Source organism: Apiospora marii (genome assembly GCF_038362585.1).
Source record: "Apiospora marii strain CBS 49790 chromosome Unknown utg000004l_segment0_segment0, whole genome shotgun sequence".
Taxonomy (NCBI): Eukaryota; Fungi; Ascomycota; class Sordariomycetes; order Amphisphaeriales; family Apiosporaceae; genus Apiospora; species Apiospora marii.
The window spans coordinates 2,941,274-2,964,636 of record NW_027117375.1 but is presented as its reverse complement, the minus strand read 5'-3'; the positions used below and the strand labels follow the sequence as shown (position 1 = coordinate 2,964,636).

The 23,363-nt window shown below is 53.8% G+C and overlaps 6 protein-coding genes across 6 annotated transcripts; 4 read left to right on the top strand and 2 right to left on the bottom strand.

Annotated features, from left to right (window-relative positions):
* Positions 1–577: 577 nt before the first annotated feature.
* PG985_006870 (Bifunctional purine biosynthesis protein) lies at positions 578–2,488 on the top strand (the record flags this gene model as incomplete). The annotated part of the gene is made up of 3 exons (XM_066826639.1): positions 578–720; positions 799–2,278; positions 2,333–2,488. The coding sequence occupies 3 exons, from the start codon at positions 578–580 to the stop codon at positions 2,486–2,488; spliced, it is 1,779 nt and encodes a 592-aa protein (XP_066686246.1).
* A 967-nt stretch (positions 2,489–3,455) lies between these two features.
* PG985_006869 (Intracellular protein transport-like protein) lies at positions 3,456–6,844 on the bottom strand (the record flags this gene model as incomplete). Its single annotated transcript, XM_066826638.1, has 2 exons — positions 3,456–6,321; positions 6,402–6,844. The coding sequence occupies 2 exons, from the start codon at positions 6,842–6,844 to the stop codon at positions 3,456–3,458; spliced, it is 3,309 nt and encodes a 1,102-aa protein (XP_066686245.1).
* Positions 6,845–11,710: 4,866 nt separating this feature from the next.
* On the top strand, positions 11,711–12,595 carry PG985_006868 (uncharacterized protein; the record flags this gene model as incomplete). The annotated part of the gene is made up of 1 exon (XM_066826637.1): positions 11,711–12,595. One exon carries the CDS (start codon positions 11,711–11,713, stop codon positions 12,593–12,595), a length of 885 nt encoding a protein of 294 aa, XP_066686244.1.
* Positions 12,596–13,374: 779 nt separating this feature from the next.
* Positions 13,375–16,824, top strand: PG985_006867 (copper-transporting ATPase 2; the record flags this gene model as incomplete). Its single annotated transcript, XM_066826636.1, has 3 exons — positions 13,375–13,729; positions 13,792–13,878; positions 13,928–16,824. The coding sequence occupies 3 exons, from the start codon at positions 13,375–13,377 to the stop codon at positions 16,822–16,824; spliced, it is 3,339 nt and encodes a 1,112-aa protein (XP_066686243.1).
* A 560-nt stretch (positions 16,825–17,384) lies between these two features.
* Positions 17,385–19,282, bottom strand: PG985_006866 (uncharacterized protein; the record flags this gene model as incomplete). The annotated part of the gene is made up of 2 exons (XM_066826635.1): positions 17,385–19,066; positions 19,129–19,282. 2 exons carry the CDS (start codon positions 19,280–19,282, stop codon positions 17,385–17,387), a joined length of 1,836 nt encoding a protein of 611 aa, XP_066686242.1.
* Positions 19,283–20,098: 816 nt separating this feature from the next.
* On the top strand, positions 20,099–22,749 carry PG985_006865 (pre-mrna-processing protein prp40 protein; the record flags this gene model as incomplete). The annotated part of the gene is made up of 4 exons (XM_066826634.1): positions 20,099–20,239; positions 20,295–21,521; positions 21,573–21,689; positions 21,742–22,749. The coding sequence occupies 4 exons, from the start codon at positions 20,099–20,101 to the stop codon at positions 22,747–22,749; spliced, it is 2,493 nt and encodes an 830-aa protein (XP_066686241.1).
* Between the last annotated feature and the right edge of the window lie 614 nt (positions 22,750–23,363).

The window sequence follows — 23,363 nt, the reverse complement described above, 5'->3', positions numbered from 1 at the left end:
CTCGCTATATGCCGCCGAAATTTGATCCAGGCGAGTCAAAGAGCCGGGTTGGTGTGTAGTATATTGTGGCGGATGAGTTCGGCGGTCAATCCAAGAAACGCGTCGTCGCGTAAATGGGAGCGAATGAATGGGTACTTTCTTACATAAGGAGGCACAGTCTGGGCACTGTACCATACTGATTATTTTCGCCGTCAACTGGTAGCTTTCTCTACAGTGCAAGCGACCACAGCTACACGGCCGAAGACGGGATGGGGCTGCCCCGCGATTGACCTTAATTTAGGGTCAAAAATTATTTGCGCCAGACAGTTTACCCCGCCATTTGCATCATACCCAAGTCAAGCCAAACCAAACCAAAGCACGCCAAATCGTTAAGGACGTTGAGTGGCTTGCACCATTTTTTTTTTCTCATATTCCTCGCCTATATTTGGAATACCAACATTTCCTCATTGGATTCTTTTACTTGGGTATTAACACTACCTAGCTACCGGTAAGAACGCTCTGTCTAGTAGCCCGGCGCATATAAGCCGTCCAAGTTGATTGACACATGCTGGCTGCATAGGATTCAAGCGAAACAAGCATGGCTCAGAGAATTGCCATTGTGTCGGTCTACGACAAGACCGGCTTGCTGGACCTTGCAAAGGGCCTGGTTCAGCAGAATGTCCGCATTCTTGCGTCCGGAGGCACTGCCCGTATGATCCGGGAATCTGGCTTCCCAGTTGAGTAAGTGAATATGCTCGGGTTTATACGCATGCACTTTCCCGTTTTCTGTGAAGCTTGCTAAATCTTCCTGGCCTAAAGGGATGTCTCAGCCATCACCAAGGCCCCCGAGATGTTGGCCGGACGCGTCAAGACTCTCCATCCTGCTGTCCACGCCGGCATACTGGCACGAAACCTCGAGTCGGACGAAAAGGACCTGGCTGAGCAGAGCATCGACAAGGTCGATTACGTTATCTGCAACCTGTACCCCTTCAAGGACACCATCTCCAAGATCAACGTTACTGTCCCCGAGGCTGTAGAGGAGATCGATATTGGCGGCGTCACTCTCATTCGGGCCGCGGCCAAGAACCATTCGCGCGTCACTATCCTGAGCGACCCTAAGGACTACCCTGAGTTCTTGAAGGAGCTCAAGGCCGGCGAGATCCAGGAGACCAGCCGAAACCGTTACGCCCTCAAGGCCTTCGAGCACACAGCTGACTACGACGATCATATCTCGGCTTTCTTCCGCGCGCGCTACGCCGGCGAGGGTGCTCAGCACTCAACCCTCCGGTACGGTGCTAACCCCCACCAGAAGCCCGCCGCCGCTTTCATGCGCTCGGCCGAGCTTCCTTTCAAGGTTCTCTGCGGTTCCCCGGGATACATCAATCTGCTGGATGCCCTCAACAGCTGGCCGTTGGTCAAAGAGCTCAAGGCCGCCCTCGGCAAGCCCGCTGCTGCCAGCTTCAAGCATGTCTCTCCCGCTGGTGCAGCCATTGGCGTTCCCCTGACCCCTGAGGAGCGGAAAGTGTACTTTGTCGACGACATTGAGGGTATTGAGACCTCGGGTCTTGCTCAGGCCTATGCCAGAGCTCGAGGCGCTGATCGCATGAGCAGCTTCGGAGACATGATTGCTCTCAGCGATGTTGTCGATGTGCCCACTGCCCGCATCATCTCCAAGGAGGTGTCTGATGGTGTGATTGCTCCCGGTTACGAGGACGCTGCCCTGGAGATCCTCAAGAAGAAGAAGGGCGGCAAGTACCTTGTTCTCCAGATGGATCCCGAGTACCAGCCCGATCCCACCGAGACTAGAACCGTCTATGGCGTGACATTGCAGCAGCACCGCAACGATATTGAGATCAGCCCGAAATCGTTCAGCCGAACAGTCACCCCCAAGGACTTCAGCCTGCCCGAGGCCGCCACCCGAGACCTCACGGTGGCTACAATTGCCCTCAAGTACACACAGAGCAACTCCGTGTGCTATGCCAAGAACGGCCAGGTCATCGGCCTGGGAGCTGGCCAGCAGTCTCGCATCCACTGCACTCGCCTTGCCGGAGACAAGGCCGACAACTGGTGGTTCCGCTTCCACCCTAAGGTCCTTGGTATCAAGTGGAAGAAGGGCACCAAGCGCCCCGACAAGAGCAATGCCATCGACTTGTTGGTTAGTGGTGAACTTCCCAAGGGAGGGCCCGAGCGCGACCTGTTCGAGGCCGTATTCGAGGAAGTTCCTGCTGCCTTCACCGAGGCTGAGCGCGACGAGTGGTCTTCCAAGCTTGGTGACGTTGCCGTGTCTAGCGATGCCTTCGTAAGTTCCCCAGCCCCCTTGACGGCATGTGAAAGCCACGTACTTATGTCGCAGTTCCCCTTTGTCGACAACGTATACCGTGCAGCCCGCTCGGGCGTCAAATATATTGCCGCACCCGGTGGTAGCCAGAACGACGGAGCCGTTTTCGAGACTGCCGAGAAGCTGGGTATCGTCGTTGTCGAGCAGAACATCCGACTGTTCCACCATTAAACGAAGAACATTCCAAGAATAGCTGTCTCAAAAAACCCCAAACTTCAAGCAGATGTAACAAATAACAGAAGAAGATACCCAGGACCATGATTAGAGACACCAGTGATTGAGACGGAGAATCCGGGACCAATGCTTGCATACTGACTAAAACACGTTAACACGTAGGCTGGATAAAAAGGAGGTAATAAAAGTTTCAACACTCTATTCTGAGTTTGCGACATGTTTTGGTTCGAAGTTGTCAACTGAAGTAAGACGTGTGTTCCGCGGCTCCGCCTCCATTTGCTTCTCCAGGAGCACACCTCACCCTGACAGCTTGGGACGAGTACATTGCGTGACGTACCAACCAGTGATAAAGCATCCACAACGATGCTTGCCCTATTTGTCACAGGTGAAGAGAGAACATTGGAGATGGTCATATGTCATGAAAACAAGTCTCGTTGAAGCTGTGCGTGATATTTGTTTGCCAGGGCCTCTCGTCAGAGGCACATGGAGCATCATGTGTATATACTATGTATATATATGAGTGTATGTGTAGGAGTTGTAGTAGATACAGGGTGGTACTAAAGTATGAAAACATTAGAGTACAGTGCAGGGCCTCATATATAGGCAGCTGATAAGCATATTCCCGGAAAGATAAGCCCCCATTATACAGCGGCTGACCAAAGATAGCCTACCCAAAGCGCTTTTTCTCCTACCATGCTTGAGTACGGGGTACGAGGTGTTAATGTAATGATCATGATACAAAACTGTCCCTCCATGATGCCGTTGTTGTTTCAATTGTTGCCCCCCAAAAACTCCCTTTGCCGAAAACAGGAGACGAGCACTGGCTACCTTTAGCCAAAAATGCCCCGTGAAAATGCCCCTCCGAATCCCGTGTAAATGCTGGCGAAGCGCCGTATTCGTACATGCGAGTTTGGACGTATAGTCATCCGAAACTCATAAATTGCGACTAGTAGTAGACTCCGCTCTAGGCTTGTAAAGCCTTGAATCGGTCCTCAAATGCGCGGACCTTCTCGGCCTGCAGCGCCTTCTCGAGCTTGCGTGCCTGGTTGACGGCAGCTTCGCGCTCCTCTTGCAGCTCCAAGACCTCAATCTGAGCCGTGTTCATTCGGCTCACTACCTCTTGCATCTGGCTATCAGCCTCAGCGAGTGCCTTCTCGAGGGCCGTAACCTTTTCCCGAAGGGCGGTAACTTGTGTCTCTTCAGCCACGCTCATTGCGCTGCCCGATCGAGTCACATCGAGGCGAGGCGATCTGGCTCCGGTCGCGAACATGGGAGACATTGGCGACTTGGGCTGGAACATGCGCGGCGAGTGAGGCGATAGGTTGCCGCTGAGACGGGACAGCTGCTGGCTGTGGCTCTCTCTCAACGTCAAGATCTCATCCTCATGGCGAGATACGCGCTCTTCCGAGGCAGTTTGGGCTGCGACAACCTGCTCTTCGAGCGTACGCAGACGAGCTTGAAGGGCAGTGATGTGATCCGCATTGGCCTTCTGCGATGTTTCGCCTCTAGCAACCGTGTCGGTGAGACGCTGACGCAGGTTCTGGTTGGCGGCCAATTGCTGGCGAACCTGAAGGGCCAGTTCCTCGACACGCCGGGCAGACTCGTGAAGCTCATCGGCGAGAGTCTTTTCACTTTCCAGGTAAGTCTGCTCCTGAGCTTTCAAGGCATCAAGCTGGGCCTTGTAGGCAGAAGCCTCCTGCAGGGCGAGATCACGTTCGGAGACCGCGGACGACAAACTTTGCTCAAGCTTCTCAATGGCTAACTTGGTCTTCTCATCATGTGCGCTGTTGCTGGGATCGACGTTCTGGAGACGCTCAAGCGACTCTGCATATGCCTCCTGGAGCTCTCGGTAGGCCGCTCTCAGGGAGTCGGAGGTGACCGGTTGGGCCGGGCCATCAGAACCAGCGCTAGAGCGCGATAGGTTCTCCGGGATGAGGATGTCATTTTCATTGAGAAGACTTCTCAGGGTGGCGATCTCTTGCTCTGCGCGATCAAGATCCATCTTGATGCCCGCAAGTCCCTTCTCGACTTGCCACCTTTGCTCGAGAGCCTCTTCCGATCGGCGGCGAAGAACGTTGATTTCCTCGCGCAGGTTGGAGACTTCCTTGACGAAACCGGCCCTTTGAGGAGAGCCAGTGAGCAGTCGCTCGCGCTCAAGTTCGAGAGCTCGGATCTTCTTCTCATTCTCGCGGTTTTGGCATTCCTGCCGCTCGAGAAGAGCCTTCAGGGCCCGGTGAAGCGCATCACGCTGTTCCTCAACATCCTTCAAACGATCCGACAGCGCGTCGCGAGACTCGGTAGTCTTGACTGACTTTGACCTCGTTAACGAGGTTGACCTTGACAACGCAGGGGACCTCGCGGTCATGGATGGTGGCCGTTGTAGTCGGAAAGATGGCGGCGGTCCCGTGACTGAGCTCGAGCGCGACAAACGAGAAGATTCCTCGGCGATGCTCCCTATCGACCTTTCTTCCTTTTCTTCCCTCAGGGACTGGAGCTCCTGTTGCATCTTCGTTGACTCGTATGACATTTTTTCCAGGTCAGTGGCTTGCGCCTCGAGACCTTCGACGCGAGCTCGAAGCTGTGGTACGACCTCGTCGCGCAGGTTATCACGCTCATTGGCAGCATTTTGAAGTTCGCCTTTGAGAACCGTCAGTAGATCCTCGAAGTTGTCCTTGACTTGTCGCTCCTCGGTCAGCTTGCGTCGTAGTGTCTCGCAGGTGTTTTCCAGCTCTTTGACTCTGTCAGAATCATCCGCATTGCTGAGCTTTTCCAGGTCGATCTGAGAGGCTCTGTGCGACAGGTCCTTGATCTGGTCATCAAGCTGTTGTCTCATTGATCTCTCATCTTGCAGCTTATTCGTCAGTTCTAACCTGACTTGTGCCATTTCCTGCTCCGCTTTCCTCTGAATCTTATCGACTTCCTCTCTGGACTGGTCATAGTCACTAAACTTGGTGGAGCTGTAACCAGAATCAGAGAAATAGTCGCTGGTCCTCTTGTTGTTAGAGGAGGAGGTTGGGTTGTCCCTCTCGGACTGAAGTCTATCTACGAGGTCCTCGAGATCCATCTCCCGCCGAATGGACGAGGCCAGCTCGGCCGAGATGGCCTTCAGCTCTTCTTCCATCTCCTTGATCTCCGCGGGATGAGATGGTAGAATGTTAGGTGGTGTGGCAAGATATGATTCGCAGTATTCCCTAGAACTTGCCCTAGAACTAGCGGATCCCTTTGGGGCTTCAAGTAGAGATGATGGTCGGATGGTGGTGACCGGGGAAGCATCTGTGTAAGTGATTGACTTGTGAGGGGCGTATGGCGAGGGGAGTGGCGAAAACTCCGTCGTCGCAGGCGATGGTGATCCCCAGCTGAAGAAGGTTCCAAGCTTAGAAGACGAAGACCCGGGGGATTTGGGGAGTGGTTTGTCTGTATTAGGTGACTTGACTTCGTGATTACTATTAGTGGGCGGCGGCGTTGTAGCTGCGTGTGGCTCTGGATTAGTTTGGTTGAGTGCCAGGTGTGGTGGTGGTGGTTTGCGGTTGACGAAGAGTGACATGTTCCTCTCGGGAGTCACGGGATTTTGATTATAATTAGACTGACGAGACGAGTCAGAATCGTAGCCGTCCAAGACGCTCAAATGACCATCGTCTGCATCAGCAGGCAATGGGTCCTCAGAGTCGGGCAGGACCTCGGATTGTGTCAGCCCAGTGGTGGCCACTGTTTGAGGAGCTGCAGGGTTGTCGTGGTGGTCAGGAGACCTCGGTTGTTGTTTGGATTCACCCACTCCGGCAGCCTGGTCAGACTGCATAGGCAGAGGGAAGTCTTCAAGAATGGAAAATGTCCTGTTTTAATTACTTAGCACCTCCTGCCTATGATGGCATCTTGGGATTTGGATGGCGTCCCAATGAGACATTTGACTCACCCTTTGCTGTCGCCCGATGTCCGACGCGCCACAGTCTTAGGTGGCAGGTCTATCAAGACGGGGGTCTTCCTATCCTTCCTAACGGCAAGCGGGAACTCGTAGACGGTAGGGCTGTCCAAGGAGAAGGACCTCGAGTACCTCTGTTCGGGTCGTGGCAGGGCCCTTGTGATGGAGAGGTATGCACCCGACGAGTATCTCGAGACGATGGGCGAAGCTGTGGAAGACAGAGGCTTGCGGCGAATCGATTGGCGGTTCTGCGACGGCAAGATTACCGAGCTGTCAATCACAAGGTTCCGTGTGTTTCTAGCAGCAGTGGTACTCTGGTCCCGAGAAAGACTTGGAGGAAGAGGAGAAGAAACATCAGATGAAGCACCGAGGGTCTCAGAAGTCAACGTCAAAGAGGGGCGCCTCTGGGGAACATATTGATCGTTGACAGGCTCCATGTTGGTTTAGTTCGGCCCTTGTCGACTCCCTCATGACCAGAGACCAGACGACCAGACGAAATGTACCGATGCAACGACTGGCAAGGGAAGGGAATGTGGAGGGGAGATTATTGGATTCCCGGTTCCAACCCAACACAGCGTAGCCAAGCAAAGCAAGCGAGGGTGAATGTCTCGCGGTATACTTTCGAGACGGGCGCAATCTGCGCCAACGACCAAAAACCAGTACAGCACACAGCGAAAGTGGATGGTGTGGGAGGGAGAGAGACACACATTAACGACCGATTGAAGCGATTTGTCGTCCGCTCTTCCGCCCGGCGATGGACCGCGAACCAGGGGTCTTGACCAGGATTATGCAAATGGTAGTGTTGCAGCGGTCAGGCGATAGGCAGGCACGAAATTTGGCCATCCTGACATTGGCTAGATTGGAATGGGAAGATGGTGATGGTGGTGGCATGTGGGACTTCTAGTGCAATCTCTCTTCCCTGCATGGCGCTGGCCAAGCGCCGTGAATGGCCGCCTAGCCAATCGCCCCTGCAGATTTTCCTGGTCGCCGCCGACCGTTTTGGGAAGCAGGCAATCAAACTAATCACAATCGCCTATGAACCCCTGCCGCTGCCAAGTGGGTACTTGGATGTTTAGTTTCTGGTGTCTGTGCCTGGCATGGGGCCCTGATGGATCATGGAGGTGGCCGCTAGCTCCTTTCTCCTGCATGCTGCTGCTGCAGGTACGAGTACCACTCACTGGCTCACTGGCCACTGGCCACTGGCCGACTGGGGAAGATCAAGATCCCCTCCTTCTGCCCGCCGGTCTGCGCGAAGGCTGACAATCATAGGTTATGTAGTACAGTGATCCCAATCAATACGGGCAAGCAATCCTTGTTGGCAGACTGGCATGTTCCTCTACTAACAACTATGCATGGCAGAGGCGTGCCGTCGGCCTTGGTGCCCGCCCCCTGACACGCTGCACCTCATCATGTTCGTCTGGGTTCCTTATCAAGAAAGCTGGCATTCGGGGGGTTCAATCAATCATTGAACCAAATGAACCATTCAATCGATGATAGGATCCCATACCAGCAGCAGTGGAGCAGCCGTACTGCCACTTATTGCAGCTCTTAATCGTAGCATTCTCGCATTGTATGCAGTCGTAAGCTGGGGAGCAGAACAAGGAAGCTGGAGATTGAGATGAGCAAGTGCCAATTGAGCATCTGTGAGTCTTGGGTCTTGGGTCTTCGGCCGGCCAGCTCCAGAGTCTGGACAGGGTCTTGGCCGATTCTTTCTTTTTGCGGTAAGCCCACCTTTACCCTTCGCTTCTTGCAGAACGTCAATGGCGGGCGCGCTGCATGCATGTAGTAGTAGATGTAGATAGGTATGGCGCGCGGTAAGAATTAGTACGCTGCTAAAAAAGAGATTGGTAAGATTGAAAAGACGCGTCTCAACTTTAACTCGCCGGTCGCAAGAAAAAAGAAGGGGCTTGGGGGGTAAGCAGACAGCGAGGTGAGAGGGTGGAGGGTAAGTATGACTTACATTCCTTTCTTGTACGCTCATTGGCGGCTCCATGTTTCGAGAAACACCCTTGCCATGAAACAACATCATCCAATGATGGAAGCGCGATGCTTCCGATCCTAGCAAAAGCCAGTCGCTCATGCATGTGATTCGTCATGATCATGATATGAAAAGTGCAGAAGGAAAAAAAATTTTGTAGCCATTTGAAACCCGCCCTCGTCACTCTCACTCGCCTGATGGTCTGTAATGATGCCGAGGGTTAAGTTCAGGTTCTGCCAGCGCCATTTCTTGCCGCCGAGTCAAGAGGATCCGCATTCAAGTTCGTTGTCAGCCCCGGCCACTGTAGCTTCGTCTATGGCATGCCAAATTTGCGCCCGCAAGCTCTCGGGGGTACCCATCTTTGACAGACAGTCAGTGGAGGGAGACCGGAGAATCTAGACCATTGGTTGAATCCTCCCGTAACTACATGTAAGTACACACAGAATGATGTACGGCGGCGGCTAGAGCTTGCAGTAGCCAAGTGTGAGCATTGGGCTATTTTGAGTCGAGCGCACTTCACGATACCTTTTTTCCCCTCCCAACAGGGTGGCGACTTGCAAGACCGTTGCGATGCACAGACATGGCCGTGTTACCGAACAGGGAACAGACAAAGTCGTTCGTTCGCACGCAAGACTCGTAGCGGCAAGCGGTTACGTCCATACGGAGTAGTCGGAGTCGAAATGTATTCATTTGGGGTCAAAGAGCCAACCTGCAGGGTAGGACCAAGAACACCTGACACTCCAGTCAGTCAGGGGGTGACAAAAGGTCGGACGAACTTGTGTGAACAAAGGAGCTCTGTGCTCTTGTTCCACACCAGGACGGTCGTGCAAATTACGGTTTGGGTTTAGTGCCAGGAACCCCCCAAGAGCCTCACCGAGATCCCAGGCGATACATGGCATGGCATAATGGTTTTCGTAATCGTCAAATCTATAGATCCCGACCTCGTAACCTCAGATTGCCCAGCAAACAACAACACCGCCAACTACCGTACGTTTTAGGGCGGACAAAGCCCCATCATACCTGGCATGGCTGAGCCACCTCTGCACCCAGCCTCCTTTCCTGCAGTGATCTTTTAAATCAGCATCCAGATCCGGATCCATATGCAACTTGAAAGACAGTAATTAATCGATTGATCGACTTTGTTCTGGTGTTTCTATACCCAAGGTAGCTATAGAACTGGAAGAACAAACAACTGGGACATGCTGAGCATCAAAGCGCTAGCGGGACCTTGTCTCAGTGCCACGATGCAAACTCTCTGTCACACAGGCGAGACGCCCACGTTTTGTTTTTTCTCTTTAAGTGGCAGGTTCGGTGGGACAACGCACCGAACGACGCCGAAAGTGCTTGCAGTCGGTCCATTTCTGTGCAGTCCGGTCTCTGTAATGGGATTTCCCGGTATCATCGTCAGCATTACATCCTTGATCGACAGGGTGTTTGATCCCCGATAAGCCGTCTGTCTATAACATGCTGCACGTGACGAGCCGTCTAGTAGACTGGCCTTCCGTTATGCAACTGTTCCAGTACGGGAGTCGCTTCGCATATTTCTTTGGGGCCAACAATCTCTTGCCCTTTCCCGCTATGCCAGATCACGATGGAAAGCGTATATGTTGGCACAAGTAAGCCCAACTTGAGGGTTCATGCTGGATACCTATACATAGAAATGTTCTTTTATCAACAGTGGATCTATAGTGATCTAGCTGCAGTATCATATATTAAAGATCCATTGTCAGGACTAACACTGCCAGCATGGAAGCAGAGTTTTAACGATAAAATACCCTTAGTAGTAAGCTAATATTAAAGGACAGTATACTTATAATCAGTTCCCTAGCTTGACTAGCACTGGCAAGCGATGCATGGTGATGCCCAGATTCCCATCATGTGTCGATGGTTCTAAGCCTTATCTCTTTCAGAACCTACAGAGTATGTTCAATCAGTTCGCATTGCATGCCAAGTCTAGGTTGTTTATACGGTTTCTTTTTCTAAGCCAAGATTTCAACCCTTGACATGCTGGAACTGATCATAGAAACAAGAGTCGGTTTTGGAGCGTTGGTATCCCGGCTTTCTGGGCTGCTTCTGGCGTCTGGGAGGTCCGGCAAATTTGGTATGTCACCCTGATGTACGCGACCGAGCCGAAAAGGGGCGGCTTTAACCCATCCAACTCATCTCAAAGCTCATTGACATGGCTGCGAAAGCACTAAAGAGCTCAGCCCTTTTCTTTTTCGTATGGGTTACCAAGGTCAGATGTGTGCTACTAGAGAATCTGGCAGAGACTTCGAGACCCGTTCAGTGGCTGTGATGAGCCATTGGCCCTTCCATGTCATTCAACAGGAGGATGAGAAGATTTTTATACGGTGGCCTCTGGTGTTGTTTCCGAATCTACGCAGCCCTGTGGCCGTGCAACTTTAGGTTTCTGCCGACGTTAGATATTGGCGACACTTTCTGGGACGCTGCTTCTGAATGAAACACCAAGATCAAATCTCGCAAAGAACTGTGAGAAGCGGCTTGTAGATGGGATGACTCGGTACGTCGGTGCTAATCTCTACTATTTGAGCTTAGACAACGTGCCAGGCGAGATCTGGGGGCTTTCCCCTTGATCTCCAAAGGTAACAACAGAACCGAAGTCCACGACGGCGTAAACTTTCACCGTCTGAAGAAATCTGATATTCTAATCGATCCAGAAGCCCTCCCTATGTACTCTTTGTGCTGTAGTTGGCAATCACGGAGATGGCTCCGCCCGCCCATAGTATTGTACACTTGGTCAATGTGCGTCTTATGTTCGTGATGTTCATATAAGAACCGATGTGGTCTTGTCGAAAGTGTAAGGGTCCGGGGCAAAGTAGCGTTGATCAACATCATCTACGAAGCCCAGACTGGGCAATTTGTTAAAAAGAAACCTCAATATCTGCAATGCGACCTTTGAAGCCAAGTCTGGCTATTTACGACTGGAACTTATAAGCGCACCTGGCTTGGCAAAAAGCAAACAACTCGATGAATGTCAGTTTCGACGGCCTCTCCGGAGGCGACCGGGCCGATATCGCCTACCTTCAGCCCCCGATTGCCCTTACTGGCAAGTCCCTGGGTCTCGTCGTCATCACCTCCTGCTGCTCACGGGAGTCACGTTAGTCGTTGCCTTGCGGGTCCTGGCTCGAGTACTGACGCGGAGCTTCGAGCCGCAAGGAGAAATCGCATGGGGCTACGATGACTTGCTGGTGGTGTTTGGTTTCGTGAGCAACAGCTTGGTCCCGCGTATGATAGGGGTTTAGGGTAGCTGACGCAGCCTTCCTTGGACTAGGTCACATTCATATCAGTCACGATATTCACTGCGATGTCCGCGCTGTACGGTGTAGGAAGACAAGACGATGAACTGGACGACTTCATCAAGATCCGAGCTCTGGAATACCAGTTCTACTGGCAAGTCTGTATTGCCTTTACCATTTTATTTGCGAGATGGGCAATCGTGACGACGCTGTTCGGCCTCACCAAAGGGACTCGCCTGGTCCCTCAGCTGTGGTTTGTCTTTGCTTTCTCGGCGGGCGTTTTCATCTGGAACATGGGCTACGACATTGCTACATGTGAACCCATCTCTGCCACGTGGAACCCGGCTCTCGGGACCTGTAGCCACGACCGCTTCCTTGCGGGAGCAAGCGGCATGCTCGTCAGTTCCGCCATTGCCTTTGCGCTCGACATCTCCTGCGTCTGGATTGCTTGGAGCGTTCTCCAACGATACGACTTCTCAAGGCAGGCCAGGTGGGCGTTTTTTGTCATCTTCGGGCTCGCCGTCTACGCCAGCATCGCCCCGCTGGCTCGCTTCCAGTCGTTTGATGCCTACGATGCACCCCGCGAGGAGCTCTGTAAGGTTTGCCTCTGGCTCCCCTTGCTTGGATGCGGCACAGCCGTCAAGGGGTATGAACTGATAGGTTCGAATTGTACAGACAAACTTCACGATGTAATGATCTGGTCAAACATTGAGGGTGGTGTGGCTTTGATAGTCATATCTGTGCCCTCCCTCGCGAGGATATCGATGGGTTACTTCGGCGAGCCAAGTGGTGCCCTGGTTCGCAAACACAAACCGGATGCTCCTGGGCCGGACGTTGGTGACCCTATTCAGGATACCATCAAGTTCTACCATGCAGAGCGGTTGTTTGTCGGTGACAAGGGCGAATTGCCTGTGGGCGGACACCAATCAACCAAGCAAGATGAGCAGTCATAGGGCACCCTGATAATTATCATAGCCCATGTACACTTATGTAGTTTTGAGATAGGGATTGATGTTGGAATGGTACTGGTACCTCACACCCTCCAAGACTTATTCTGCTATACATCTGACCGAGTAAGCAGGCTCCAGAAACGGGGCTGGACTGCTATAAGTACTTGGGTTCTGCGGTTGCCACCTCGGGGCTTCATTTACGCCATCTGAGGTTGATGGAATGATGAAGCGACCCTGAATGTTGGGGGATGAATACGTAGATCCATGAAATGGGCCGTGCCTCGTTCTGTCTGCCTCATATGCCCCCCCCCCTTCCGGGTTCTTGACCTCGACGCGATGATCGAATTGAACACGGCAATGCCGGTTTCCTCACATGCAGTTGGCCACGAGAGACGCCATCTCTTGTCTCTCACCGTATTTGTGGCTGGCAGGCAAGCGCGCCCCACGATCGATGGTGTGACACGACATGCATATGTTATGTAACCTCAGTTGCCCCTCTTTATGGCATACAACCAACCTACACTGATAAATAACATACTTCTGGCCACATACCATGCACTTCGTCTCTCTCTTCTTTTTCTAGGCTTTCTCCAGCATACATCCCTTTTGGTGCTGATCGATGCGACATACATAGGTTCAGGCACTCGGAACTCCTCAACATAGTTAAGATGGCAGGCGCGGCCTGCAAGTCCGCTTGCTGTAGCGATACCCAGCCACTAGTGGAGGGGCCGCCAGCAACATGCACCGAGGAGAGCCCGGATCTCTCGACTGACTGTTGCTTAATGGAGGAAACCGGCAGTTGCTCTACGCCAAAAGCCGAGGAGAAACCATCCAAGGCCCGGGGAGGGGGTTGCTGCCCAGGCGAAGCTGGCAAATGCAGTTCTGCCTCGGACTCTAAGACCGCCGCCAAAGAGACAGGTTGTTGTATTTCGGAACCCGTGGCTCCCATCAACGATGGTGGAGATGGTTGCTGTGGATCTCTAAAGACGGCGACCAAGTGCTCAAGGACCAGTGGTTCGAAGACGGAGGATCTAGATCAATGCCCAGATCCTTGCTGCAAAGGCGAGGACGCAAAGGATGCTGCATCTAGCGCCACTCCGGTCTGCTGCGAAGGAAAGCCGTCGCCATGTTGCAATGGTAAGACGAAATAGACGATAAAAGCCAAGACCAAGGGTGCCGATGACTAACCAAATCGTTAGATGACTGCATCGACCGCATCGCGCTGCGCGAATGTGAGAAGACACCGAGCGACTCGACTGGCTGCAGTACCGAACATGCGGCGGGAGGTTGGTTATATGATTCTTATTCTATGGTGTATAGCTAACCCTCTACCAGGCATCGCTGGCTGCGAGTCCTCGGAAACCCCTTGCGCCTATCATGTACGACAGGCCCGTAACAAGTTTGAGGAGAGACTGGCTGCTATCGGCTGCATATGTAGGGCACTCATCGCCATGGGACAGAAGTCTTGTTGCGTAAGCCCCCAAGATGCCTCATCGCCCAAGGCCAAGAACCGTACAAAGAAACGAGCGGCTCCGAAAGCACCAGGAACGCCGTGTGGCGCCACATCCGAAGCTCCTTCGAAGTCCTGTTCGGGCGATGCGTGCTGCTCAGGAAAACGAGCTGGCCCGTCGAAGAAGCCTGCATTACAAGAATCTGCTAAGGATTTGCACATCAACACAGATGTTGAGAGAGGCCTTGCAGGGGTAGAGCATGCCGTAGTCTCTGTCACTGGGATGACTTGTACAGGTTGCGAAACGAAACTTGTGCGCACCTTGGGATCCTTCCAGGGGGTGAAGAATCTCAAGACAAGTCTCATCATGTCCCGAGCAGAATTCGACTATGACCCGAGAGCTATATCCGCAGCCGATTTGATCCGACAACTCGAGAAGAAGACAGGGTTTGTATGCGAGGAGATCAGCACCAAAGGGGCCTCCATCGACGTGCTCCCAACTGGAGATGTGCCAGAATTCGCACAACAAGCACTGCCCTTGGGGGTTACAGCGATGGCGGCTACAGATAATAGCACTGTCAGAATCAGCTTTGACCCAAAGGTCGTTGGGGCTAGAGATCTTATGGAGAGAGCATTCGGTGCACATCTTGAGCTAGCCCCAACCCGTCAGGACTCTGGCTTAGACGCTGGGAGTAAGCATGTTCGACACATGGGCTACATGACCGTTTTCTCGGCAGCCTTGACTATACCAGTTCTCGTGCTGGCTTGGGCACCCCTGTCCGACCGACCTGTGACCTACGGCGCTGCCTCGTTGGCACTAGCCACCATTGTCCAAGTCGCCGTAGCCGGACCCTTTTATCCAGCAGCCCTGAAGAGCCTACTCTTCTCCAGAATGATCGAGATGGATCTCCTTATTGTCCTCAGTACCAGTGCAGCTTACATTTTCTCGGTCGTTTCGTTCGGCTATTTGGCTGCGGGAAGTCCATTAGCTACAGGCCAGTTTTTCGAGACGAGCACGCTGCTTGTCACTCTGATCATGGTTGGTCGATTTGTCAGTGCCTTTGCCCGCAACGAGGCGCTCAAATCGATATCGATTCGGGCCCTTCAGGAGTCCAAGGCGACCTTGGTGTCCGTCGATGACAGCGTGCCCGACAGGGACGTTGACTCGCGGCTATTACAGTACGGCGATGTGTTCAAGCTGAAGGCAGATTGTCGTGCACCCACGGATGGCATAGTTCTGTCCGGATCGTCCGAGGTCGATGAGTCCATGCTTACCGGCGAGTCGAGACCGGTTGAGAAGCACACCGGGTCGTTGATCGCGGCGGGTTCCGTGAACGGCCCTGGGAACCTGGTTGTTCGGCTTACCCGATTGCCCGACGAGAACACCGTTAGCACCATTGCCGACATGGTTGACGATGCCAAGCTCACGAAGCCACAGCTCCAGAGCATGGCAGACTACGTGGCGAGTCGCTTCGTGCCTCTGGTCGTTGGTCTAACCGTCCTCGTCTTCGTGGTGTGGATCGGTGTTGGCATCCGTGAGCAGAAGCGCACTCCGGCCGAGTCGGCGATTCAAGCCATCACATACGCCATCACGGTCCTCATTGTATCTTGCCCTTGTGCGATAGGCTTAGCGGTACCAATGGTCATCGTGATTGCAAGTGGGATGGCCGCTCGGCGGGGTATCATCTTCAAGTCGGCAAGTGGTATTGAAACCGTGCACAAGGCGACGCATATCGTCTTTGACAAGACTGGCACCCTTACTGAGGGTATACTTTCTGTAACAGCGGAACAGTACTTTGGAGAAAACAGCCCTACTTCGGCCGCAGCGGCCATTCTCGGTCTGGTTGATGGAATCAAGCACCCGGTCTCGGTGGCTATGGCATCACATCTCAAGAACCAAGTTTCGGAGCCCATCCCGATTCGCGACATCAAGTCACTGACAGGTAAAGGCGTGGAGGGCTTCATGGGAGAGAGCCGCATCCAAGCAGGAAATCCACGCTGGCTTGGCCTCGAATCCAACGACAGTGTCCGCGAAACGTCGGCTCGAGGCCTCACAACGCTTTGCGTCACCATTGATTCCCAACTTATTGCAGTGTTCGGGCTATCTGACTCAGTGCGTGCCGAAGCGGTATCTGTCGTCATGGAACTGAAGAAACGAGGCATCGCGCTGTCTGTTCTCAGCGGCGATGAACTCCAGGCGGTCGCCAGAATAGCCCAAAGCGTTGGTATCCCGGAATCGATGGTCAAGGCTCGGTGCTCTCCCGCCGACAAAGCCAAGTACATCAAAGATTTGACCTCAGCCTCACCCGATACCAGCAGCACCATCAGCGGAGGCATCAGAAGCAAAAAATCCGGTAGTGGTTCACCCGCAAACAATGTCATATTCGTCGGCGACGGCACCAACGACGCGCCCGCCCTCGCCCAAGCCAACACCGGCGTCCACCTGCCGCCCAGCGCGTCCACCGCCGCGGCCGACGTCGCCTCGTCCGCAGCCGACGTCGTACTCCTGCGCTCGTCGCTGGATGGGCTCATCGACATGCTCGACATCTCGCGGGCCGCAGTGCGCCGAATCTGGTTCAACTTCGGCTGGAGCTTCGTGTACAACGTCTTCGCCATCCTGCTCGCGGCCGGCGCGTTCGTCGCCTCGGCGCATGAGGGCGGCAGCCCCGGCGTCCGGATCCCGCCCGAGTATGCCGGGCTCGGCGAGTTGGTCAGTGTGCTGCCGGTCGTCTTGGTGGCCGTCTCTTTGAGATGGGCTAGAGTTTGGGGCCAATGGTCTTGAGCGTACCTAATTTCGATCGATTTCATTAGTCAAGTTGAAAACCCCGCGTCGTGGGTTAATACGCTCGTTTTTTTATTCTTTTGGACGCTCAGCACTATGGAAAAGTAGAGGAAGTCGAGGATTGGTGATGTTAAGTTGTCATTCGTTTGAGATAGTTATGGTAGAATGTGCAGTCAAGTAGACAAACTTAGCTGATTTCCATGCTGCACTTTCTTGACCCTGTTAACAACTTTGTACCACCGTGTTTTGCACTATGTATCGATGTTTGAATAACGTAGTCAACCTTAGGAAACAGTATTGCTGCACCTAGATACAGGGAACCCTCGTTTCATGAAAGACGCGCACGATAGTACACCTCCAGGATCGGACGGATGGCGCATTGGAACCTATGAGCATAGTTCTGCAATTTATTGTAGTATATTATTACAGGAATGCGGATATCGTCTACAGAGATTGCCTCTCGTGAACGGACTGCACTTTCTAGATTTCGCCTCGCCTTGGCTTCTTAGTTGTACAAGACACCACCCCCCTTTAGATTTCCAACATGATATTAAGCAGCTCTAAGCCTCAACTGTTACAGATTTATCCTCGGTAGGCACTGCTGCTGCTTCAGGCTCGGGCCCCCACGCGTCAACGAGGACGGTGGGCAAGTCCCGGATGTCCACGTGTTCGGTACTTCCCAAATCGACCACTCTTACAGCGTCGACGCCCACGACCCCGGACTTGAGCGCCAAGAACCGGAGCTCGACGACGTGGCACGACCCCGGGGCTAGGGGCCCGACGCGCACGTCGGCGCTGAGGCAGACCATCTCGGCGCTATCGACGGCGCTGCTGTGCTGCATGGCGTGCACCACGTTCTCGTCCATGACCGCGTCCGCCACGCTGCGGTCGCGCACCTGCTTGGGCTGGTGCGCGGCGCCCGCCGGCGCCGGCACGTGCGAGATGGACGGCGGCCGGTTGACCCTGCTCTCGTTTCTCCGGCGCCGGGGGATTGCCACCAGGGCCAGTTTCCGGGGCGGGGACGTCGAGGTCGGGGACGAGCGGTTGACGACGAAGACGGTCCACACAAACTCTTCGCCGGGGCGTATGCGCTGCGTTCGCGGCGGGGCCGAGAAGGTAACCGTGATACCGAGGTCCAGGGCCGTCTCCGTCTTGTTCGACGCCGCCTCTAGAGAAGGGAGGGCATCCGGTCTGGCCACGGCCGGCGCTACCAGAGACGTCATGCTGGTGATCGATAGCTGGCTAGGCCTGTGGGCCCGCTGGATGGGCTGAGTGGCCGATCCAAAGCCCGGGTTTAAAGGTAGAGTAAAATCTAATGATGTGGCCCACGCCATGAGCAGCTTGGGGGTGCAAATCCCCGGCTGCACAAGGGCAGTCGCAGCAATCTCGATGCTGAGGTCGCGCATAGGGTTCTTGGCCAACGTCTCCACTTCCTCTGGTGAGATGCGATATAAAAGTGTGATATGATCATGCGCAACGCATGACATGGGCAGAGACAAGCCCGACTCTCGAGTGAGATCCTCTACGCTGCCATCCGGCACTGTCATAGAAATGGATGTAAGTGCTATCTCGCAGTCAAAGAACGACGTAAAGTCGATCTCGAGCATGGCAATGATATCAGGACTGGGCGGGGTGGTATTTGGCCGAGCAAACCGGATGCGAGAGTGCACAGCAGGGAATATACGCAGGGCGAGCTGTTTTGGCGATACCGGGATAGGGCGCAACAAGTCTTTGGTATGCTGGGTGACTGGCGCTACGCGCGACACCCGCAAGGCCGACAGTCGCGGTTGAATCCCGTTCAGTTCCGGGTCGTGGCCGAAAGATTCGAGCAAATTGAGGCCCGAAGCCATACCACTTGGCAAATAACCATCCGGCAAACCAGCCGGAAGACCTAGGCTGGCAGGCTTTATACTGGCCGCGGCGGTAAACACAACAGACGGCCCTTGTAACCTCATCCTCGGGCGGCCAAGGAGCAGCGGCAGTCGCCATATCGCATATATCCAACGCGTATCGCCAGACTCGTCATCGCCGTCATCTTTGTCGGCTATGATGAAGGGATCTTCTCCCTGTTCCAGTGTGCCATTAAATATAACCTCGGAGGCGGGCGGGGAATCGCGTTCGGGGTGGCTGCCGTTAACAATATGGGCCTCTAAGGATATAACCAGACGCTGCAGAGAGGCCCTCAGAGTAGGCTCTTCTACGTAGGGTGATCTCAAGAAAAGGTAGACGTCGACGGTTTCATCTGGGGATCTACGAATAAGCATGTGAGAGACAGGCACCCAGGGCAGCGGGCGGTTAACCCACCAAAGAACAGAGCGTCGCGAGGCTCGATGGCTTGGATGCTCTCTTGCAAAGACAGCTCCGATGTTGTGAGGACATCTTGGAGCTGGAAGTCGGTGGCCAGAGGTATGAAGTACGAAAGAGTCGCCCCTTGGATGAAATCCGCAGTCGTTGCCATGATGCCGCTGGGAATTGCGCGGTCCAGCCTTGGTCGGGGATGGCAGTCTTAAGAAGTGTAGTGCACGGAAGAGACAAGCCTGTTAGAGGCCCGTTGGTTCCATTGGCGCATAAAACAAAACGGAAGAGGACGTCCTCGCGATCAGGATCTAGGTAGACATTTAGGAGTATGTAGGTAGGTGAGGCAATGGGTCTGGAGTATGAATGTGACCTCGAATGGAATTCGGAAGCATCACCCGCTACGTTACCTATTGAGGATGCACTTCACATTGATAGCTTGGCCGCTTTGGCGATTTAGATTTAGGTAGAGCTTAGGATGTAGGCAGTAGGTTACCAGGGGGCGGGACCCATCCAATGCGGACCCATAAATAAGTTCGAGGTCGGTACCCTCCAGCCACTTGAACAATTCAAGGGAAGCAGAATCAATCACCTACCTACATATGTAGTTAGCAGGTAAGCTACTACTAGCCCTTGAAGTAACCTAGCTTTTCGTCGCATCGCAGAACGACCTTCTGCCGCTGCCATCTCCCATCCGGATTTGTTTCGACTACTTACTGCTTTGGATTCCGACCTTCGCCATTGTCTCTTCACACCAGCACTCAAGGAGGGAAATGGTGTCGATGAGTCGCGTACAGTGATTGTCTACGGCCTCTTTAACCGTTTCGCACCCCCGCGCCGGATCGTAGACTTTTCATCAATACCACGATACCGATCGCTGCCGTTTTTACGTCGTTCTGCTACGTTTATTGAACTCGTCGCGTCCATTCGATCTTTTCCTACTGCCCTCCTCTTTGTTTGAACGCACGTCGCAGCCAACATGAACGGCATGAATGGCCATTTTGGCCAGCCAAACCCGTGGCAGGAGCACAAGACTCCAGATGGACGTCCTTATTACTACAATCCTTTTACCAAGGTTACACAATGGACAAAACCCGAAGAGATGCTGTCGCCCGCTGAGGTATGTAGCCAGAAGAAGAATCACATGTGCTTGCATCGCTAACCGAACATAACAGCGCGCTCTAGCAAACCAGCCATGGAAAGAGTACACGGCCGAAGGTGGGCGCAAATACTGGTACAACACCGAAACGAAGCAGAGCTCCTGGGAGATGCCCGATGTCTATAAGAGGGCCTTGGGCCATGAGAACAGCAGTCCCTCCACTCCGGCTGCTCCGGCTGCTTCATTCTCTTCGGGAGACAGGGGCGATCGTGGCGACCGCGGTGATCGCGGCTACTACTCGAACCAGGGATATGACCACAACCGTGACCAACGCGATGTTTACCCCGAATCGCGTCAGCTGACCTTCGGTAATGACCCCCGCGTTCAGTCGTTCGTGCCTGCCAGCAATGACCCCGAGTATGATACCCCTGAAGAGGCTGAGGCCGCTTTCATGAAGATGCTGAAACGCTGTGGTGTTCAACCGGACTGGACCTGGGATCAGGCTATGCGAGCTACCATCAAAGACCCACAGTACCGTGCCATCAAGGATCCCAAAGACAGGAAGGTCGCCTTCGAGGAGTACTGCCACGACATGATCATCCAGGACAAGGAGCGCGCAAAGGAACGCTTGGGCAAGCTTCGCTCAGACTTCGCCACCATGCTTCGTAGTCACCCCGAGATCAAGCACTACACTCGCTGGAAGACGGCGAGACCCATCATTGAAGGCGAGACCATCTTCCGCTCCACTGACAACGACGAAGAGCGTCGCCAGTTGTTTGAGGACTACATTCTCGAACTCAAGAAAGCTCACACTGAACGTCAAGCTAGCCTCCGGAAGAGTGCAATGGACGGCCTTATTGACTTGCTTCCCAAGCTTAACCTCGAACCCTACACCCGTTGGTCGGAAGCTCAATGCCTCCTCAAGTCAACCACTCCCTTTCAAATGGAGGAGAAGTACAAGACTCTGTCCGACTTCGATATCCTAACAGCTTTCCAGAACCATATCAAAGCTCTGGAGCGCAACTTCAATGAGGCCCGCCAGGACCAGAAAAACAAAAAGCTACGCATCGAACGCAAGCACCGCGAGGCCTTTGTCGGCCTTCTGCAGGAAATGCGCAAAGCTGGCCAGATCAAGGCCGGCACGAAATGGAGCCAAATCCACCCCCTCATTGTTAACGATGAACGTTATATCATGGCAACCGGCCAGCCTGGGTCTTCCCCCATCGACCTTTTCTGGGACGTTGTTGAAGAAGAGGAACGAGCTCTTCGTTCCACACGAAATGATGTGCTCGACGTCTTGGATGTAAGTGTTCTTGAGTCGCTAATCTTTTTACCTTTGCTAATATCAACACAGGACTCCCGCTTTGAGTTGACCCCCAAAACCACGTTCGACGAGTTTCTGCCCGTTGTCAAGAACAATCGCAAGACTGCTAACATTGATCGTGATATTCTCCATCTGATTTTTGAACGGGTAAGGCAATCCCAGCTCTTGTCTCGAGGCCCTTTTGACTGACTATATACAGCTTCAAGAAAAGAAAAGCAAACGCTCGGACGACGATAGACAGTCTGAACGCCAGCAACGTAGAGCCATTGATGATCTCAGGTCTTTCATCAAGCACATGGACCCTCCCATCGTGCCCGAGGATACTTGGGAGAAGATCCGGCCTCGTCTTGTAAGAACGCCCGAGTTCAAGGCGGTGACATCGGAAGAAGCCCGCCGCGGCGCATTTGAAAAGGCGCTCCGCCGAGTTCGGGATCGGGAGGAGGAAGATAGGGATCGTCCGAAGCGACGAGAGCGATCTCCAGATCGTGGTACGTACCGAGAAAAAGACCGAGGAGACAGATCTCACCGTAGTGATCGTGTGCGCCCCTCTCGCACGAGTCGCAGCCCTGAGCCAGATGCGTACGAAGCAGACCGCCGCAAGGCAATTGCCGAGCGTGAGAAGAACTATCGTAAGTCGAGCATGGCCGAAAGCTTACTGTCTGACCGCCGCGTATCGGATACCTACCGAGAGCGTGATACACGCGACGTCCGTGACCGGGATCGGGACCGGGAACGCGAGCGTGAACGTGAACGCGAGCGTGAAAGAGACCGTGATCGTGAGCGTGATCGGGATCGGGACCGTGAGCGGGTCCGGAGCCGGGACCGCGACTACCCACCCCGACCTCGCCGTGATGACTACGCCCGAGAACGGCGAGACCGCGAGGAGGAGCGCGAGCGCTCCTACCGCCGCCGCGTGGAGCGAGCACCGGTTGACGAATTGCCTTATGGTGACGACCGTCCAACGTCTTCTCGCCGCCGCCGCGAAGATGACGATGACTTTGAACGTCGGGAATCTCGAGATTCGAAGAGGCTGAGAAGAGAAAGAACTCCACGTGAGCGCTCCCCACCACGCGAAACACGTCTTAAGACTAGGTCACCACCGCCAGTAGCAGCAGCAGCCACAGTCCCGCCACCTGCGGCGCCCAAGCCCAAGGTCGAAGAGAACATTCATTCCGGGAGTGAAGAGGGAGAGATCGAGGAAGACTAGGCAATGCTACCACCACCGACGCACCTTGCACCCTATTCGGTGTCCTTGCTTATGACGGCTACCTCGGCCCAATCCCTTTTTCTTGAGAGCTAAAAGAACGCGTCGTCGCAAATACCGATCAGACGATCCAAAAGCGGGGGAGGCATTTCTATTCTACCGAGAGAATTTCTTCGTCAGCTCAGTCGTTCGGGGAGAGACTCTTTTGACGTACGTGTCTGCACCCCGAAATTCATGCTATATCTGTTGGGACATGATGACCTTGGCACACATCCGGACAGACAGGAGAGAGATACGGGGAAGAGTATTCGGGGGCGCCACCAATCGCAAAGCCAGTCGCTCACCACTTAACCCGTATCACGTTTTTCTTCGCCCAATCAGCCACCGTCGACACTCCCTGCACGCCCGGCATGTCTTTTTCATTCATTTTCTCGCTCTACAGGCATCTCTTGTGGCAATGAGAACTGTCTCTCTTCTCTCCTCTCGATTTCTCTCTTCGAATTAAGAAAAAGCTCGGGAGAAAAAACCACAGAACCAAGAAAAGGAGTATGTATACTCTTTTCCCCCTCCCCATTTACTCAGTTCAGACAGACTACCACAAGTACACCCCCCTATAC